General features: G+C 38.6%; 1 protein-coding gene across 4 annotated transcripts; it reads left to right on the top strand.

The window, feature by feature from the left end:
* Positions 1 to 4,627: 4,627 nt before the first annotated feature.
* On the top strand, positions 4,628 to 20,643 carry THOC5 (THO complex subunit 5). 4 transcript variants are annotated; one of them, XM_072148532.1, is made up of 21 exons: positions 4,628 to 4,747; positions 5,025 to 5,132; positions 8,795 to 8,938; positions 9,309 to 9,422; positions 12,066 to 12,163; positions 12,269 to 12,415; positions 13,102 to 13,216; positions 13,751 to 13,883; positions 15,120 to 15,155; positions 15,528 to 15,605; positions 15,896 to 15,936; positions 16,308 to 16,407; positions 16,497 to 16,605; positions 16,697 to 16,798; positions 17,772 to 17,868; positions 17,960 to 18,074; positions 18,549 to 18,652; positions 18,870 to 18,957; positions 19,339 to 19,454; positions 19,705 to 19,895; positions 20,464 to 20,643. In XM_072148532.1, exons 2-21 carry the CDS (start codon positions 5,052 to 5,054, stop codon positions 20,525 to 20,527), a joined length of 2,073 nt encoding a protein of 690 aa, XP_072004633.1. In that variant the 5' UTR covers positions 4,628 to 4,747; positions 5,025 to 5,051; the 3' UTR covers positions 20,528 to 20,643. The 4 variants fall into 4 exon arrangements, with proteins under 4 accessions (XP_072004633.1, XP_072004622.1, XP_072004652.1 ...); XM_072148521.1 differs by having other exon boundaries at positions 4,676 to 4,794; XM_072148540.1 differs by lacking the exon at positions 4,628 to 4,747 and adding an exon at positions 4,884 to 4,904.
* Positions 20,644 to 21,426: the final 783 nt, after the last annotated feature.

Raw genomic sequence — 21,426 nt, 5'->3', positions numbered from 1 at the left:
TGTGTCTGTGGATCTTTGCTTTCTAATATATTAGATTCATTTGTTTGCACCTTTGTAAATGCTCTCTGTCTGGTGGCATATTCAGTAGTACAGGCAGTCCTGGATGACAAACAAGATTCTGTAGGTTTGTTCTTAAGTTGAATTTGTATGTATGTTGGAACTGGTAAATCTTGTAAATATAATTAAACTCCAGACAAAGTATTTTTTTCCCTCCCTCTGACATGGATTTTCATAAATTTGGGAACAAGGATTAAAGGGGTTCTCCAGTCATAGCAAGTTAGGGCTTAACTTGCTGATTGGTGGCATTCTTGGTGATCTCACGTTTGGGGTCAGTTGAACCCCTGTTGTGCCACAGATGACCTATGGCACTTATGGGGATGCCGAACGCCCTACTTGGCACTCTTCGTCAGCGCCATAGAAATCAATAGTGCAGCCAGCACATGTGTGACCAGCTGCTCTGTTTATCAAGAGCTACGAGAGGTGTACAACAGACCCCCATTTTCACAATCCATGGTGTTCAATCACTGAGACCCCCACTGATCAGCAAATTAGGCATTTTTTGCATTTCCAATTTTTGTTATGCTCCTTTAAAAATCCATAAACTTTTTATTTTTTGATCCAGCACGACATAGGTTAGCAGTAAAACATGTTCTTCTTTATTGTTACATATTAATGGAGACCGAAATCCATGGAAAGGACAGCCGAACGTCACAGGTCTGTAACGTTTGGCTGTCCTTTCCATGCTATTTTGAGGGGTTTTACTGCCACTCCCTTGGTCAATGTTCACTGTTATTGGCTGGTCGATCCAGACCAGCTAATAGCTGCAATAATTGTCTCAATGGGCATCACAGGGGTTAATGGGAGAAATGCACAACAATTATTGCTGCAGTGGAAGGGGCCATGTCTGGCCGCTTTATGCCATCTCCCAGAAAGCTCCGATTGACCGATCTGTGCACCCACTGCTGGGTAAGGATTACCACTTGCATGCAGATAACTTTTATCCCAGCGTTCCACTATTCTAATCCCTCAGTTCCAAAGGTTCTGTAGTGTGCAACACTGTACGCAAAAACCAGAGGCCAGCTATAAGAACATGGTGTTGGTCAAGTATAAGGACAAAAGCGATGTCCTTGTTCTGACCACAATTCATGGGACTCCAGCACCCTCACCCCTGCACAAGGTACCACCACCACTGCCCCCAAGCCAGATGGCATCCTAGCTTACAATAAATACATGGGTGGCTTTGATCTGTCAGATCATGAGCTCAAGCCGTAAAAAGACCTAGAGAAAACGGAGATATGGTACAAAACGCTGGCCATGTACATTGCACAGATGATGCTGTGCAACTCTCACGTGCTGTTCCAAAGTGCAGGTCATACCGTATCATTTCATTTTCAAGAGTTGGTAATTAGGGAACTAATATTTGGACAAGAAGGACAGGGCCCCAGTAGCTCTGGATTAGATGTCCCCATGTGTTTTGATAGGGCAACATTTTCCTGTTGAATTCTTTTAGTCTGTCTCTAAAAGAAGGACTCAGAAAAGAGTCTGTTCCAAAAGGGGGACTAGGTAGGACATGTACTACTACGAGACCTGCGAGAACTCCAGAGTGACAAAATTTTAGTTGGTCCCCTGGTATATTCCACCACTTTATACGCAATACATTCACATCCAACCTTTTTTGTGAATTCATTTTTGTAAAAGGAATTATTTTAACTAATGTTAGGACAAATTGCTCCCTATACCGTTTAATTATTTCCATAAGGGATGTAGTTTGAAACTAGGGTCACTTGTTGGTTTTAATTATTATTTAGGTTTTCCATTTCCCCTTCAAGCCTCTAGATTTGTTAGCACATGCTTTGTAAGTTCTGCCTGAAATACACCTGGTGCTTCATCATTATGGAGCCCTGTTGTATTTTGTGGCTAGCGTTTATGATTACATGTTGGATTTTCTCATGTCAGGAAAAACGGCTTCCTAATCAGATACCTTACATTTCACAGTGGCACAAACTGGGTGTCACATAATGGGAACCAAATTTGTGTATTTTCTGAAATAATTGCAATTTTCATCTTGGGCATCCATTGCACATTGTATTTGGAAACCACATGTATGTTCGAAATGCCCACCATACCACTTGTATTACACTACACCACATATTATTTTTGGTGTTTTGTACCACTAGGACTCTCCAAATGCATCCTGACATGTGTAAAGAATTTCTTTCAAATTTGGCTTCTAAAAGGCAACCATCTCTTTTTCTCTTCTGAGCCCTACTGCATACCTATACAATGTTTTATATGCACATGTTGGGCAATTATATGCTTGGGGGAAATAGTTTTACACATTTGTTGGGGTTGTTTCATCTTTTATAGCTTGTGGCTTACAATAATTTGGGGTAAAGGTGACTTTTTGGGGAATTTTTTTCACCTTTTTCCTTTTTGGGGCCTAATTGAATCAAACATCTGCAATGGCAAATACACATATTACACTTTGCTAAAGGGGTGTACTTTCCAAAATGTTGTCTCTTGTTGGGGCTCTCCTCTGTTTTTGTACCACTAGGGCTCTCTAAATGCATCCTGACACGTGAAAACTTTTTCAGCCATATTTGTCCTACAAAAATTAAACAATGCTCTTTGCCCTCCACGTACCACTCTGTACCCATACAGCAGGACACATTAACATAATTGGGCTTATTCACTATGGGTCCGCGCGTGCGCTTTTGTCTGACTTTCAGACGTTTTCTGGGATTGCACAGCTGTGACAGGTATTTAACAGGGATCTGCCCTGGCATTGTGTTGTGCATGATCGGATTTTGGTGCAGCCGCACTGGCTTTCCTGCGATAGAAATTGGGGGGCGTCCCATTGGATGATCCGTCGCACCTGAGCGGGGAAGCGCCACATGCAGGATATCGGGCGCACAATCTTCTCAATGCACTTTTGGGGAACTTCGGCGGACAGGTGAGTAAGTGAGCCTCAATAGGCATTGGTATACTCAGCAGTAATTGCACTAAACATTGTAAAATGCATTTTTAACCAATTGTGAAGGTACACATTTTAGTGTTCAATGAATATATTGTTACATAAAATTACATTTTTGTAATTTCACTGTCATTTATTTTTCACCCTCTTGAAGCACTCATAGCGTTAACTTCTCAAAGGTTATTATGAATATTTTGAGGGTTGCAGTTTCTAAAATGGTGTCATTTGTCGGGTTTTCTGTTATATAAGCCTTATAAAGTCACTTCTAAATAAATTGGTCCCACCAAAAATAGGTTCAAGAAAATCTGAGAAATCACCCCTAGAGTTATAAGCCTCCTAACATTCTAAGAAAAAAGGAAAAGATGTTTGAAAAATGATGCCAAGTTAAAGCAGACATATGGACAATGTGAGTTATCAAGTTATTTTGCGGATATGACTAACTTTGCAAAAAGTAGATTGAGTTTGGAAAACAAAATTTCCATTTTTTTCATAAACTTGTTGACTTAAATTTCTCAACCAACATGAAGTACAAAAACAACCTCAAAATGACCTGGATATGTTAAAGCATTCCAAAGTTATGACCACTTATAGCAGTGGTGGCGTACCTATTGCACTTGTGCCAGAGATGGAACTTAGAGACCTCTCTGTGGACACGCCAGCTGTCTACCAGGCACAGAGGTTGCCAGGTATGGCATCTTCTAGCAGTCTCAGGTAGTGCCCTGCTATTTTAAAGTGACTCATTCTGTGCTACCCGGTCCTGTCCGAAGAGTGAGAAGTGACAGAGTCGGATTGGAGCTCAAAGATTCTGGTAGAAAAAAGTTTGTCACTGCCTAAATTGCCATGATGACACTTTGGGAAAAGCTAGTGTGTTTTGGGCACTCGATCGCTAAAAGGTTTGCCATAACTGACTTATAGTAAAATGTCAGATTTAGGGGAAAAAAGGGCCGTGTCTTTAAGGTGCAAAATGTCCAAGTTGTTAAGGGGGTTAATAGAAATTATATTGTTCCAAACATCAAAACCTATTATAGGTTCGCTCTGATGGTCTCCTGTATTATAGGTCTGCTAAGGGGGGTCTCTTAAATTATAGGTCTGCGATGGGGGTCTCCAGTACTCCAGTATTATATATCTGCTCTGATGGAACCGCTACTCTGGGGGGGTCTCATGTATTATACATCTGCTCTGGAGGTCTCCACTATTATACATTTGCTCTGGACATCTCCAGTATCATAGGTCTGCTATGGGTGTCTACACTTTTTACATCTGCTCCAGACATCTCCAGTGATCTGCTCTAGGCGTCTCCACTATTATACATCTGCTTGTGGGGTCTCCAGTATCATAGGTCTGCTTTGAGAGTCTCCATTTTTATACATCTGCCCGAATGGAGGAGGTCGCCTGTATTATATGTCTACTCTAGGGGTCTTCACTATTAAACATCTGCTCCAGGCATCTCCAGTATCATAGGTCTGCTTTGGGAGTCTCCATTATTATACATCTGCACCAGCAGGGTCTGCAGTATGGTTATTACAGTATCTGGTTTGTGTATTGTATTTGTAGTCTACACTAGGGTATATTAAGTATTGTAAGATTTTTTTCCCAGTGATTAGTGGAAAAAAAAATTACATCACCTATTACGTGCCGCCAAGTACAGGGGGCGCTCCTCACACTTCTGCAGCGCTGAACAAGTCTCTCCCCTCCTTGATGACATGTCTATGGTGAAGAGCGGTGTCAGAGGTTGTGCTTCCGGCTATCGCACGACTGGGTAACCGGAAGTAGGTGAGTGCAGCTCAATCCATTGACTACACCGAGGACTGAACAGATATGTAAGTTCGCTGTCACAATGCTATATTATAAGTCTTAATTCAAAAATCGTTATTTGCTGCCAGTAGTTAACACAATGGATACCGCGCAGTTATCATGCACGGCCATCTCTGTGAGAACTTTAAACGGTTTGAAGGACAACAACTCCCAGCATCATCAGACACCTGTACCATGCTGTAACATGTAAAATGAGTAGGACATTATTGTCTATTTACAGTGATTTTCTTTTCAGTGTGGTAAATTGACATCATCTTAAAGAATGTCTTCAGACACCAAGAAGAGGAAGCCCAAAGTAATCCGGAGTGAAGAAGGGAAGCGAAGTCGACATGAGGAACAACAGGTAGCTCCGGAGAATACTTAAGGCTCTATTCAGATAGTAGCGTTAAAAAAACATCAGAAATTCTGCAGCATTGATGCAGTTTTTGGTGCAGTTTTCCTATTTTCCCAGGGTAAAGTCATTTAAATAATATGTATCATCTGTCAAATCCAGACTACATGCAATTGTCTCAATGAGTAGAATCATTATGTGGTTTTTGATTTCCCATTTTGAAAATGCAACTGTTAAAAAAAATGCCATTTTTATACAAATATTGTTAAATGCAAGATGCACTTTGAAGGTGGAACTACACCATGACCATGAATGCAGTATTACATTGCGAATGAGGATTGTCAGGGTGCAAATGAAATCTACACGTTTTCAGTATTGGAGTTGCAATAGCCCATGTGTCCCCTGCAGTTTGTCACCTTAGAATATGGTCATATGACACCAAATCCATCACAGTGCAGCACATTGTTTACTACAGCCAAAAGTACATCAGTTAATTTACTCATTAATTTAATCATTGTAATAGCCTGTGAATCTATAGCACTGAGGGGTGCTGGATACCCCCATCATTAGCATAATTGTGAAAGTTTAGTTTAGAAGAAAGAAGCCATGGATAGCAAATATATGATGGGGCAATATTAACCCCTTAATGACCGCCCTATCGGGTTTTTACGGCGGTCATTAAGGGTACTTCTTCTGATGCGACGCCTTTCTACGGCGGCGCATCAGAAGAAGTTTTCGGGACACCGGGTCTCGCTGGTGCCGGTGTCGGGCTGTGATATCACAGCCCAGACCCGGCACTAACACCCTGGATCGGAAAAACTCAGATCCCGGGTGTTTAACCCCTTGCACGCCGCGGTCAAGCATGACCGCGGCGTGCAAGTGTGTCCCCCGTGGATCGGACCCCCCCGGTGTGCTTACCGGGGGATCCGATCCCTCCTGCCGCTGCCCCGGGTTCCGACGAGTGACCCGGGGCTGTCGGCTCCTCTTCTCACCGGGTCCTGCCTTCCTGGCAGGACCCGGCTGTAAGTAACTGAGCATGCGCAGCATGCTCAGTTACTTTCACTATACACTGCAATACAAGTGTATTGCAGTGTAAAGGCTTGAATAAGCGATCGGATGATCGCTTATTCAAGCCAAGAAGCAGAAAATGTAAAAAAGTAAAAAAAAAAAATTAAATCTTTTTATAATATAATTAAATAAATAAATAAAATAAAAGTCCCATAATCTCCCCAGTAACACATAAAATGCAAATAAAGTATATAAAACACAAAACACGTACATATTTGGTATCACCGCGTCCGTATTAATCTGTACAATAAATCTAAATCAATATTGAACCCGCTCGGTGAACTACGTAAAAAAAAAACTCGAAAAACTTCCCATAATATACAATTTTTCATCAAACACCATCACAAAAAGTGTTCTAAAAAGTGATCAAAAAAAGTTACGGTACCTAATATGATACGACTGAAAAGAACAACTGTTTTCGCAAAAAATAAGCCCTCAACCAGATCTGACAACAGAAAAATACAGAAGTTATGGCCCTGAAAAGTTGTCAATAGTAAAAACAATGCGATTTTCTCCAATATTGGTTTTGCTCAGGAAAATTGAGCAAAATAAGAAAAACTATATAAATGAGGTATCACCGCAATCGTAGTGAACCAGAGAATAAAGATAAAATATTATTTTTACGTTATGGTGAGCGGGGGGGGGGGGGGGGGAAATGCTCACAATCCAAAATAAAAATTGATGATTTTGTTTGTGTCCCCCTTGAAATAGTTAATAAAATCTCATGAATAAGCTTTAGACTCCCAAAATAAATTTATACATTGTATCTCATCCCATAAAAAATAAGCCCTCATATGATCGCATTACCAAAAAAAATAAAAATTTATAAGTCGTACAATGTGACAATACAAATCTGCTGTGGACGGCGCCTCCATTCATTCTATGCTCGGCCGTGCGCCCGTACAGCAGTTTACCACCACATATGTGGTATCAGTACACTCGGGAGGAATTGGGCATCAAGCGTTGCAGTGCGTTTCATCATTTAATTTATTCTGAAAATGTCAGTTTTGGCCTAAATGAATGTATTTCCAAAAAAATTCCATAGTTTCTAAATCGCAGGTCCATATTTTTTAACCCATGTGAAACACTTAAAGGGTTAATGGACTTAATAGAAGTTGTTTTACATACATTGAGGGGTGAAGTTTCTATAGTGGGGTAATTTATGAGGTTTTACTATTATTTAGGCCTCTCAAAGTCACTTGGAAGCCGAGTTGTCCCTCAAAATGTGAGTTATGGCAATTTTCATGAAAATAAGAAAAATCGCACCTAAAGTTCTGCACCTCATAACATCCTAGAAAAATGACCGGAAGCATAAAATATCATCCCAACATAAAGCAGATATTCTGTAAATGTTAATTATCAAACTTTTTGGGTAGTTTTACTTCCTGTCTGGAAACCAGAACATTTCAAACTTGGAAAATGAAGAATTTTTACAAACTTTTGCCAAATTTTCACTTTTTTTCAGAACGAAACGCAAAACTTATCACTTAAATTTTATAACTAACATGAAGTACAATGTGTCACGAGAAAACATTCTCAAAATCACCAGGATATGTTAAAGCGTTCCGAAGTTATAACCAATTATCGTGAGACATGTCAGATTTGAAAAATCGAGTCTGGTCATTGAGCTGAAAACTAGTGTCGGTGATAAGGGGTTAATAAAGCTTTAGTAGTCGTAGTATCATCACAGTGACTGGAGTAAGTGTCCCTGCTTTATCCATGCTCAATGTTGATAGTAGATTTCCGTTAAGGTTTGAACCTCCATTATTATCCTTTCTCATAAAACAATAATACCTGAGTTATTAAAATTTCCATTGATTTTAGTGGCGTCTGTTTGCATCACTTGCGTTTCATTTCTGTTATTTGAGACTCATAAAAATTGCACTGCAGCTCCCATCCAGTTTTCCGTTCAGATAACGGAAGCACTGTCAGAATTGGTGCAAAGGGACACTAGCAGAAGTCCATTGAACTCGGAAGACATTTTAACTGACCCGTTAGACTTCTGTTATTATCATTTTGGTTAAGGAAGATAACAATGAGGTCCAAAAGCAGGTGTGAACTGGGCATTTGTTTTGTTCCTATGAGCCTATGTGGTAAACTTTTGTAGATTAATTCTTCTCGTGCTACTCTTCTCACTGTACTGTCTCTTCTTGCCAAGTTAATAGAGTAGGACTTCTAGAAAGAAATAACACATGGAAAGCAGAATCAAAAAGTGTTTTTGATACAAAGTACAGGCAGTCCCCTACTTAAGGACACCCGACTTACAGACAACCCATAGTTACAGACGGACCTCTCTGCCCACTGTGACCTCTGGTGAAGCGCTCTGGATGTTACTATAGTCCCAGATTGCAATGATCAGCTGTAAGGTGCCTGTAATGAAGCTTTTGATAATCCTTGGTCCAATTACAGCAAAAATTTTGAAACTTCCAATTGTCATTGGGGCAAAAAAAAAAAATTTGTCTAGAACTTCAATTATAAAACATACAGTTTCAACTTGCATACAAATTCAACTTAAGAACAAACCTCCGGACCCTATCTTGTATGTAACCCGGGGACTGCCTGTAGTGCATATAAAAGCCTTAAATCTGACGCATCTCTCTTTATAGGAAGGACGATATTACAGTGAAGAATCAGAGGTAGATTTACGAGACCCTCAAAAGGATTATGAGCTGTACAAGGAAACTTGTGAAGACCTGCAGAGACTTATGGCCGAAATTCAGGATCTTAAAAGCAAAGGCAGCAGAGATGTGGTGAGTATGCATCAGTAATTATTTTTACAAATGTGTTTTTTTTTTTTTTTTTGTTTAAGGTTTTGCTTAGATCTCATCATAGGCTATTTGCTATCAGTGCTGTGTTTACTGGCAATACAGGCTTTGAAATAAAACCAAACAAGGTTCTGCATACAAACAATGTTTTGCACTGTGTGCTTTAATTTTTACATATAGAACAAGTTATCTTGTACATTTCTATGTACGTATACCGTTTTGTATACTTGATGTCTTTACTGAGAGCAGTTTCTCCCAATGGCTTTAATGAAAATAACAACCTTCTTATCAATAACAAATTACAATTTCTGATTATTGCAAGCTTAATCTCCATTTAATTTTCTCCTGCTTTTAGTCTGCAGAGATTGAGGAAAAGCGTATCCAGAGTTGTGTACATTTTATGACCCTGAAAAAACTTAATCGCCTGGCTCACATCCGTCTAAAGAAGGCCAGAGATCAAACTCATGAGGTACAGGAATTTTATATGTGTGTTTTCGCCTGCTTATTAATTTTAAACTTTTAATAACTACCACTATAACACTATAGCTAGGCAAAAAGAGAGGAGTACACTATTAATCCATATAAAACACATTTTTATTAAGGCTTCAATAAAATATAAAGTTCCTGGCAAATACACAACAACATAGGGTGTAGGGTAAAACAATATAAAAAAAAAGTGTTAAAGCAATGTTGTAGAAATGGCTTCATTGAAGATAAGAACTAATAAACAGGAAAATAAAGTTCTAGTACAACGCTGATAGAAGCAAAAGACCATGTAGTAACCGATACAACCAACACTGCAACACTGGAGTGATGCTACCCAGCACCCTCGCATAGTACACATTTTGTATCTTTATTGGTTTATATCAGAAGTGGAAGCGGTGGAAAATGCTTTCCTTATTGAGACCAACAAGTCTAAATTGAAAAGAGGGAGATTAGAGAAGAAAATTCTTCTTCTCTACTGTGTAAGAATAACAGTGTTGCTGTAAAAGATTAAGATAAGTAGGGTAGATATAAAGGTTCCTGTGATAGGGATTTAGGCCTCAAAAGGCCCCCAACCTCTTTTCCAGAAAGGTCACAGGTTTACAATTGTCATTCTATATTGTCAGTGTTTATCATTACGCAGTGGGTAGAGAAGAGTTGCACTAAGATGTCCCCTCCTGGCTTGGATTATATCCCACAGGGTCAATGAATAAGCAAACTTAAGCAGCTGCATTCAGTATTGTATTTAGCCAAGGGGGATCTGACTTTTCCCTGCCCCCTAACTCAAATCTGTCACTGTGTTAAGCAGTTTTTGGGCGTAAATTCTCAGGGGACATGTTCCCACAGACACAGTAATGCGTAATGCAAGTATGTTTTTAACCCCTTAAGGACGCAGGGTTTTTTCGCTCATTTCTCGCTCTCCATCTTCAAAAATCCATAACTTTTTCATTTTTACATGTACAGACCTGTGTGATGGCTTATTTTGTGCGTAACAAATTTTACTTTTCCGTAATGTTATTTATTTTAACATGCCATGTACTGCGAAGCTGAAAAAAAATCCAAATGTGGAAAAATTGAAAAAAATTGTGGGCTCAGTTTTTTCGACTTTGACTCTCAACTCAAAATAACACCTCAGCTTTATTCTTTGGTTCGGTGCGATCGCGGTGATACCAAATTTATATAGGTTTTATTGTGTTTTAATACATTTTCAAAAATTAAACGAATGTGTACAAAAAAGAAAAAAAAACATTTTGCCATCTTCTGACGCTAATAACTTTTTCATACTTTGGTGCACGGAGATGTGTGAGGTGTCTATTTTTGCGAAATGAGCCGACGTTTTCATTGCTACCATTCTGAGGTCTGTGTGACATTTTGATTATTTTTTTTATTCCATTTTTTTATGTGAAGTAAAAAGTTGTAAAAGTCGCATTTCGGACATTTGGGCGCCATTTCCCATCTCGGAGGTCACCGCCGGCCGTAACCGTTTTTTATATTTTGATAGATCGGGCATTTTGGGATGCGGCGATACCCAATATGTTTGTTATTTTTACTGTTCATTATGTTTTATATCAGTTCTATGGAAAGGGGGGTGATTTGAATTTTTAATATTTTATTAATTTTTTTTTTTTTTTTTTTTTTCCCCACTATTTCTTAGACCATCTAGGGCAGTGATGGCTAACCTTTTAGAGCCTGAGTGCCCAAACTACAACTAAAAGGCACTTATTTATTGCAAAGTGCCAGCACAGCAATTTAAGCAGCAATTTATTTCTCCTTTTTCTTTAACAATTTTTAATCGTTCAGCCTTCTAAGGACACCAACACAGTTGAAAGGAGGAGGGCAAATTCGTCTAATATTGTAGGAAGATTCTCCAGGAAGGTTCTTTGAGTCCTGTCTGCTGAACTTCATTCTGGGGTGATGGCCCGGGTGCCCAAAGAGAGGGCTCTGAGTGCCGCCTCTGGCACTAGTGCCATAGGTTCGCCACCACTGATCTAGGGTACATTAGACGAAGACCCGAGGCTACCATGGCAACCGATCGCCGCCCCCCGATTGCCGCCGGCGGCAATGAAAAGGTTAATAGCCTCGATCAGTGCAAGCACCGGCCGCGGTTATTAGCGGTGGGGGTTTTCTGCAATATGCAAAAACCCCCACCCTTGTATGAAGAGGACTCGGCCCGTGAGCCCTCTTCATACATCCCTTATACCTCTGCGCCATAGAGCTACGGCGCAGAGCGTTAAGGGGTTAAAAAAGCTCTGACTTTTATGTTGTGTGTGCTTTGTGTAGCTTAGTAGCAGCTGGCTGCTTAAGCACAAGATTTGCTTGCTGGCAGGAGCCAGATAAAGTTACATATATATTATTTCAAAATCCATAGAACTTTTTTGTTTGGATTATTCTGTACTGTGTCTGCCCCATACTAAAAAGCCCTCTGGTGACAGGTTCCCTTTAAATTCTCATTATTTACCTAATAGGTTGTATTTCTTTCGGAGTTGGGATGTTTGTGGTAAAATAATGTTGATTTGCTTTTAGAAATGTCTTAACTACTTGCTGTATATTATACAGCTTGATGCTACTCCCTTTCATTTGTTGGCTGCCTCTTCTTACATGCTTTCTACTTTTTTTTTTAACATTGCAGGCTAAGCAGAAGGTGGATGCGTATCATTTGCAGTTGCAAAATTTGTTGTATGAAGTTATGCACCTACAGAAGGAGATCACCAAGTGTCTGGAGTTTAAGTAATACTGAAAGGCTTTATTTTTGTGTGCTGCATAACTTTTTAATACTAGTACAAATCGCCCTGGTATCTTCATTTAATTTATTGCAACTTTACCTGTATGTAGATCAAAACATGAGGAAATTGATCTTGTGAGTGTAGAAGAATTTTATCGGGAAGCACCTCCAGAGATCAGCAAGCAAGAAACAACATCCAGTGACCCACATCAACAAACATTAGCCCGTCTCGACTGGGAGCTGGAACAGAGGAAAAGGTCAGAAATGGTGTAGAGCTGTGTACCACCAGATACAGGAAATATATATTTTGATGATGTTGCCCAGCAATTTGACTCTGTAGCAAAATTACAATCAATAAATACTTGCATGTGGTAAAAACACTTGACATAGACGGAAGAACACAGAATACAAAAAAAATATTGCTTCATATTGAAATGTATTCTTTATTGATGCACAGTTTTAAACATATGTCAAAGCTGGACCTAAACATAAACCACTAAAACCAAGGTGTTCATTAGGAATGAACTAACCAATATAGATTATAACATAGCATTGGGTAAGAAAGAAATTTTTATATTATTAATAAACCAATATCATGAAAAATTACAGTAACACTAACCAGCATCCTATACCACCCCTAATGCTGTATGATATTCTAAACAAAAATGAACACCAGCACCCTGACATGTGTTTTGCAGCTTCCTCAATGTGCTGCTACGGTGGTTGCAGCATAAGGGTTGGTATATGTTGTTAGTTTTTGTTACTGCAATCCTCTCCATGATATGTGTGTACTCTGTTTTAGGTCCAGGTGAACGTATGTTTTTAAATTTAAAACATTTTATACAAATAAATAATTATCTATTAAATATTCCTTATGCTACAGCCTTTCGGTACAGCAATCTGTGTTGTATGTTATCACCACCTGTTTCTTGTCCATTAATAGGCTGGCAGAGAAGTATAAAGAGAGTCTGGCTAGCAAGGAGAAGATTCTAAAGGAGATTGAATGCAAGAAGGAACATCTGACTAGCCTCCAGCCACAGCTTCAAAACATCATGCAGGTAAGCTGCTGCAGGAGTTCTTTAGCTGCTTATTGGCAGCAGTAATTACTCACATCCTTATATCTGTCAACTCCCCAGTAGAAGCTAAAAACCACCTTGCTGGTCCCCTTAGCCTTCTGACACTTCACATCTTTGTTTTTCTGTAAATATCAGGGTTGGCGCTTACACTGGGAGATTTGGTTACTAGCCTGTAATAACCATGACTAACCTCCTTCATGCTAATCACCTGATCTCTTTTTGTTACCAGTCGGGACTGTTGTGCAGTTAGTTGTCTATTTTGCAATTTCCTAGAAAGGCAAATGAAAATGAATAGCTATCTGCTGCAGGTCCCATGCAAAATCTCACACATGACTGAGAATGGGAGTTGGATTTTGTTTTGCCATTTCTGTCCCCTTGCCATTTTTATTAGATTATATAATTTAAGAAATTTCACTGCACCTTTCTGTATTGATGCCAGTGACGTGAAAACAGTATAAGGCTGTATGAGAAAATAGTGTGACTTTGGAACCTGAAATATTTCTTTTCTCTCCTCAGGCTTCTTTGCCAGTACAGGAGTACCTGTCAATGCCATTTGATTGCATGCACAAACAGTATGAGACTGCAAGACATCTACCTGCTCCTTTATATGTTCTGTTTGTTCAGGCTAGTGCCTACAGTCAAGCATGTGGTGAGTATTGTTATGTAAATTATATGTAATATATAATCTTGTACAAGACTTGATGGACTACATAGCATTCTCTATTTTTTTTTTTTTTTTTAATTTTACTTGTCCCAGGCCACAGGGTGTATTCCAAAATTCACATCACATTAGGTTAAAATTAGTGTAACAGTATGCTAAGCCTCTTTATCGGGGAAATGTCATTATTGACCAAATTGTATGTGTAATAAATATCCCATCGTGAATGAGCTGCCCTCGGCGTTTGTAAGGCTTCTTTTATTCAATCCTTTAAAATCAGTCATGCAAGGGGAAAGGCAAACATAGCAAGGTATGCAGTAAATAACCAATCTATGCAAAACAGTCACTGCCTGAAAACCCTATGCCTCCCCTCTACTCCTGAATAGTGGGTTTTAAAGGGATCAAATAAAAGTTGTCAACATTTCAATGTTGAGTGCTGCTCAATCATTTTACTTTCTACGTTTTGATTTGAAACTACATGCTGGACTAAGCAAGAACTGAGCACTGGAGTTTTCCAATATATTTTCAGATATTTTGCCCATGAACCTAATAAAAGTAAATAGTTCCACTATACCTTTCTACATTTGGATGAACTTAGAAAAAAATATCCAGCTGTTTTTTTGTTGATGAGAATTATGTATGCAAATGGTTTATTAGAAGGGCATATTCATGCCTCTGTTGTTAGTTCATGAATCAGACTGTGCAGTGGTGTGTTTCACATGCTGACCAAATCCTGGGGACAGAATTTCGTGCACTGTAGTGAAATAAAATGGAAGGAGTCCCTACTTCCCTAAACAGCAGTGCTAAACTATTATTGTGATTACAGTTTGGCACCGATGTTTATCAGAGAAACCGGGGCTCCTTGCATCCTAACGAGATATCCGATCCTCGGGATTGTGATCGTGCAGTGCACAGCTTCACAGAACAGACTATTATTCATGGACTGGCCAGTGTGAAACTGCACTAATATTTATTTTTATTTGTGTTTATCCATCTCCTCTTACTATACATTGTCTTTTTCCCTTATTTGGCTTATCTTGGGGCTTTGTACATTAGTTTCTTGCAGAATTGACAGGGGCTCATTACAGTAATCCCTTTGTTCCATCTAATGGTCAGAATATCACTACTTTTCCTTCCTGTCCCTTCAAACACTCTTCTTACCTATTTTTCACTTTCTTAATTTGTCTTGCTTTCTCTTTGTGTATTTTTCCTTTGCCCTGATGTCAGCTCAAATGAAGAGTTACTCCCAGCCCTATAGGCAGGGTGAGTATATACATCCTCACCCGGTGTTCACACGCAAAGTTTGCTTGCATTATCGAATGGGCTTCTAGTTGTGATACATGAGAAGCATAGTAAAAGCAAGCCTGCTATTTGTCTATATTTGTGCTTTTTCTGTATTTAATTGTGCTTTGCTGTGCTTTGTCTGAAGTGCAAGGCTTTAACAGTGGTGTTTGCCAAAATCATGCATGAAAATGTTCAAAATTCTTATACTCTACCAGAGGTGCCATGATATGTTCATATAAATGTGTACCATACATACAACATAGATTTACCATTTACAAGATGGAAGGCAACTTTTATATTTTTTATTATCATTATTATTACGTTGATAAATTCTTTAATATTCTGTTGTAGACAAGAAGCTTGCGGTCAGCATTGAAGGGAGTGTTGAAGAAGCAAAAGCTTTATATAAACCACCTGATGATTCTCAAGGTATGTAATAGAATATGGGTATGTTACAACATAATTGTCCTTAATCCACCAGTATAATATTTTACATATTCCCATGAGATTGCGTGGAATAATATGGGTACCTGCCATTTTAATTTGCAGAGATATTGCATACTTGTCTTGTGTTAGATTGCATGAAATTAGATTCTGCTCTTAAGATTGCCAATTTCATATGCAGTTCTTCAGATATGTCTAAACAATGCGATTAAAAAACAAGTAAGACATTGCGTTTCACCTTTGTTAAATGTATGACTTTGTGTGTTTTCTTGTAGATGATGAAAGTGATTCTGATGCAGAGGAGGAGCAAACAACAGTGAGTGATTTATTTATTTTACTATAAATCATGATGAAACTAAATTAGTAAGGGGATAAATGTCAACATGTGGGGAGGGTCCCATCATTGAGATCCCTACTGTTAATAATTCACCAATGCGGCTCTATGCTGCCTGGGACTTCTGGATGGCCTATGCAGACTTGATGTACCATGAATTTCTTGTTTCTTTGTCTTTCTTTGTTGTTGTTTGAAAAAAAAAAAAAAAGATAGAAATATCTGAAATAAAAAAAAAATAGTGTGGCTGGCCATGATTGCATAGGCTGTTCTTAAAAATACAGTAATACGAATCTATAACCTTTCACAGGCATCTTCTGTCTTCTACCTGTGACTACTCTTATATTTATTTATAGAAACGACGGCGTCCAACACTTGGTGTGCAACTAGATGATAAAAGGAAAGAAATGTTAAAGAAGCATCCTCTCTGTGTTTCCCTCATAGTGAAATGCAAAGGTAATTTATTATTATGCCTTGTATGGAAACAGGTTATGTTTTATAAGATAATTATATTACCATTCCTCCTTTCCTCCTCTCATTAACAGACAACAGTTCCTTAAATCTTACCTTCTACTTCCTTATGAACCTTAATATTCTCACGGTGAAGGCAAAAGTCATTCCAAGTTCTGAACTAGCAAGTTCCATCAGTGCTGGGTAAGTGGCCTGAAGAGGATAATGTAATCGGTAAGAGTGAATTTGTGGAACAGCATCATAGAGCTTACTTTGTTATTTGTCCTTTATTTAGGGAACTACTCAACCCTGACACTGTTCTTAGTTGCCTTTACCCTGGAGATGATGGAAAGCGAACTCCCAACCCAGCTAACCAATTCCAGTTTGATAAAGTGGGGTGAGTTATATCTAATCAATTAAAGTTGGTGCTTATCAAAGGGACATGGTAGCAGCTTTTCTTGCTTTATATGGTCATCTCATGTAAAGTTTTCAATAGCTATGTCCTTGCTATTTCTAGAAGGAGCCGTATGCCTCCCTATACAATAGTAGTGTGCTCAAGAGTTGTTGTTAAGGAAATAAGGTCCCCTAGGTATGCCATCTTATTAACCCTATGGCACACCACGACAGGAAAGCAGAACTTTTATGGTTAAAGTACTCTGGGTGGCCTAAAAAAAAAAATCAGAATTTAAAAATGCTAATCAACCCCCTATCCCTAGAAAACACACGAAAATAAACAGAATCATAAACACATCAGGTATCTCTATGCCCCAAAATGCCTGATATATCAAAATAGAAAAATGATTATCACATGGCAAGAACGCAGTAAAAGGGAAAAAAATACCACATGTCCTAGCTACTTTTTTTTGCCATCTTGTCACCCATAAACAGTGATCAAAAGGTTGATGCCAAAATGCAGCTCATCTTGCAGAAAATAACACCTTAAATCGTTCTATACACTGAAGTATGAAAACGTTGTAAAAAGTTGAAAAATTGTTTTTGTAGAGTTTTTTAAAAGACATTTTATTAAAAGGTATTGAGACCTAACAAAACTATATTAATTTAGTCCCAACATGATCGAACTGAGAAACCGTACAAAAGAATAAAGTAGAGGTGTGATGAAAGAGTGGAAGCTGTAAAAACAAAGCGCATCAGAGAATGGCAAAACTGCGTTTTTATTTGTTTTACCTCATGTTTAATTTTTTTCCTGCTTTCCAATACATTGCATGGAATATTTAATGGTGCCACTAAAAAGTACAGTTTGCAGTATAATATGCAGGTAGAAGGTTCTGGCAGATCTTGCTTTGTCTTCTATTGACCTATTACTTGCTTAACAGTTTGTGTAATTGACATTCTTTGCAATATAATTTCAGTATCTTGGATCTGAGTGACCACATATCTGAGCTTGGCCACCCGTATCTGTGGGTACAAACAATGGGAGGACTGCATTTTCCAACAGATCAACCACAGGTAAATGCTAATTTACATTTGTCTGCCTCTTTGTCTTTCTTGAAGCACATGTAGAAATGTAAATTAATGTGTCCATATGTCTTATGCACAGCCGTCAGTCATAGCAGACAATACTCTAAGCGCCAATCACATGGAGAAGACGGTTAAGTTATTGAGGTCACGTCTGATATCTCGTTTGTCTCTGCATAAGCAATTTGCTTCTCTGGGTAAGTAAAATGGTATATTAAAATATAAGAAGAAATATTTAAGACATATTTTCTTTAAAGAAAATCTACCACCAAAATCCATAGTGATAAACTAGGGACATTTGCTCATAGATCCTGTGACTTTGGGGATGTTCTAATATTTCATATCCATGGCCTACTTACTTCTTAAATCAACTTTAAAATATAAGCAAATTAGTCTAAGGAGCTCTGCTGCCCCTCGGTGATGTCTTTTTATTTCTTGTTGCAATGAGCAGAGCAGGCCCCCTCCCCCTAACAACACTCAACAGAGCCCCTCAGCCACATAAGCATAAAGTTTATTTTAGCAGGTAGGAAGCATGTTAGCTGTATAATACCACAGTATCAGTGCCTGGATCTATGAGTAAGTGTCCCTGGTTTATCACGCTGGATTTTGATGGTAGATTTACTTTAAATCTCCTTGTACCTTTTTTGTGACATATTTGTTTTATTTTACAGAACATGGCATTATTCCAGTTTCTGGAGAATGCCAGAATCTATTTCCTGCAAAGGTTGTATCCCGTCTAACGAGATGGAGCATGATACCGTATGAAGATTACACGGTGAGTGGAAGTCTGGTTCTACTATCCTGAAACAATACTGAACAATCATTCATCATCTATCATTCTGCTTCCACTCCTTGAGACCAACCCTTTAGACACTATCTAATAATCTCACCTTCCTCAATGCACTGCATGAGGTGAAAATCTAGTAATGCTAAATATTTGAAATGCTTTTCAGTACATTATTATTCAGTGTAGCTGTTTTTCTCTGTTCCAGATGCTTCCCTATACTAAGGAAGTTGTGGAGTCCGGATTAGCCGAAGAAACCCATCTGTATTACTCTCTTATGATTGAGAGAGGGACAGGTAAGAATAGATCTCTGTACTTTGATATTATAATAATAATTCCTTTATTTATATAGCGCACACAGAGTATGCAGTGCTGCTAAACCCTTAATAAAAGTGGTGAACTGTGTTTCAAATTACTCCAGAATTATTGTGTAGACATGTTGTTAAATCTCTGTTCCCTACTGTTCGACAATGTGGAGGGGCTTAAAGGGGTTTTCCCACGAACGCAAAAAAAGAAAAACCTCTAAGATGTGACCTGCAGATGTTGATCATAAGTTCCCAAATCATGAAGTTATCTCACCAGCCTGCTTGCTGCCTTTTACATTAAACAATGCCATTATTATTGTTTTTTTTTTTTTTGTCTTTAGCAGTTCTTTTTAATTTGTTCTGTATTTGCAGCCAAACTTCACGGAGTGGTGGTTCTTAATCCTGGTTATTGCTTGATCCCTCCACTCTTTAGTCTCTGTCTCAACTGGAAGGGAGAACGTAGTTCCAGAAATGATCAAAATATAAGAGTAAGTAGTCAAATGTGTATCAGAAATTGTCATGAGATGACTGGCTGCCATTAGTGGGCAGCTAGAAAGGATGGCACAACTGGCTGTCTAGATTTCAGCAGTAGTACCATTCATAATGTTGTCAATTTAAGGCAGGTCACTTTTAAAGAACTTTGTGGTTTCTCTAAATCTTAAAAGAATTCTGTAAACTTGATAAGATATGCTTTAGTTTGTGTGCCTAAATATGCACTCCTTTTATACTCCCTTAAAGGTTATGGAAAGTGAAATCAATGTCTACTACAAGGAGCTCACTGGCCCTTCTCCTGGTCTTCAACTGTTAACAAATCAGCTGCAGCGATTGTGCATGTTATTAGATGTCTACTTGGAGACTGAATGCCACGACAACAGTGTTGAGGGTCCTCATGAATTTCCTCCAGAGAAGATATGTCTGCGATTGGTCAGGTATGTTACCTAGAAAAGCATGTAATGTTCTGCAGCAATGCTTCGTCCTCTTATGTATTTATTAGAAAGCGTGTATGGTGTCCCTGAAACTTAGCAGCTGGCAGTTCCAAACTTCCACACATTGAATGATTTCAAAAAGAGTGAGTCCACACGTTGCAGTTAAAACTGCATCGGTATTAGTTTTGATGTTGTTTTGGGTGCAGTTTTGTTAATTTAATAGGTGAAAGACACAAACTGAACGGGTGAATTTGATTTTGTTAAAATGACAAACTGCCCCTAACCCCCCCCTAAAAAAATGTAAAAGCACACAACCCTCTTGGGGAAAAAATTTATATTGCTTTAGTGACTCTACAGCTTCATTGACATCATACTTGTTCTGTGTCGAGTTTAATTCAATAGAAGTTTTTAGGGGTTGGGTGTTGCCACGGTAAAAAGACCATGTAGAAAATGATGTAATAATGATGTAAGAAATTTTAAAAAATCCATAAAAGGAAAACATGCTACAGCAATTTCATTTTGCGTTTCTTCTTTACTTACATCTATTCTCATTCATACTTATTTACTACAGAGGACCAAGCCGCATGAAGCCTTTCAAGTATAATCATCCACAAGGATTCTTCAGCCACCGTTGAGGCAGATTCTTCACAATTTTTATATATATTTTTTTGAGCTGTTTCCCTCTCAAATGGACACTACTGGAAGAAGGTAGTGTAATGTTATAATATGAAATAAAACATTGTCCACAGTTGGTATTCTTCTTGTCTGTTTCTTTAATTCTACAGAATCCAAATCAACTCCCTCATTGCAAGAAATCTGCCTTTGTAGAAACAATCCGTTTCCCTACCTGCACACCAGCTTTCTGGGCCACCAACACCACATCTATGGTCCGTTGTTTGTGGCCCTTGTGTGGTCTGCACCCACATAGAAAAGCCGTGTGCCAGCCCATAGAAAAGAGTTTGTAAATTTGAATGGATGGCACAAGGACAAAATAAATATGTTTGCAGCCTTAATCCTGAGCACTTTCAGCATATCCATTTCAGTAACAGTGCATCTAATGTCTGGATTGACATCTATATTTACTTCTGTGCATTCAGCCAAGACTAAAAATCTGATTGAGCTGAACTTTGTTGTTACAATGTGGAGTATTTGCTGTGTTAAGCAGATGTTTCTTCTTCTTACATCAGTTTATGAACCTAGAGGCAGCTGTATGTCACAGGGAATATTTATTATACTTTTCTTGCCAATATCTGTAGGTTAATACTTCTAGGCAGCCAGACACTGCACAGAACGTGTATATACCAGTAGTGTTATGTCCACTCATGTCTGCATATTTGGGGGCATTGATCGTATTCCAGTGCTCATGCGCCTGCTTATGATGAAAGACATGCCCCCTATCCCTGCGGATGCATCAAGAGGAACAGTGTGGCCACAAGTCCAAACTGCCATGGTTTTCGTTTGCAGGTTTTTAGATAGTGGGCAAGAATACGCCATGGAGGCCACAAAATAACCATGAACATAATTATTTCAGTGC

The sequence above is a fragment of the Engystomops pustulosus genome, chromosome 1 (genome assembly GCF_040894005.1).
Source record: "Engystomops pustulosus chromosome 1, aEngPut4.maternal, whole genome shotgun sequence".
NCBI lineage: Eukaryota > Metazoa > Chordata > Amphibia > Anura > Leptodactylidae > Engystomops > Engystomops pustulosus.
Note: the sequence above shows the minus strand (reverse complement) of the source record. Positions and strands in the feature narration are given on the sequence as shown.

Coding starts and splice junctions, on each gene's coding strand:
- THOC5 (XM_072148532.1), top strand. CDS start 5,052: ATGTCTTCAGACACCAAGAAGAGGAAGCCCAAAGTAATCCGGAGTGAA. Junction 13,884..15,119: donor TGCCTACAGTCAAGCATGTG/GTGAGTATTGTT, acceptor CCCTGATGTCAG/CTCAAATGAAGAGTTACTCC. Junction 16,606..16,696: donor GCAAGTTCCATCAGTGCTGG/GTAAGTGGCCTG, acceptor TCCTTTATTTAG/GGAACTACTCAACCCTGACA.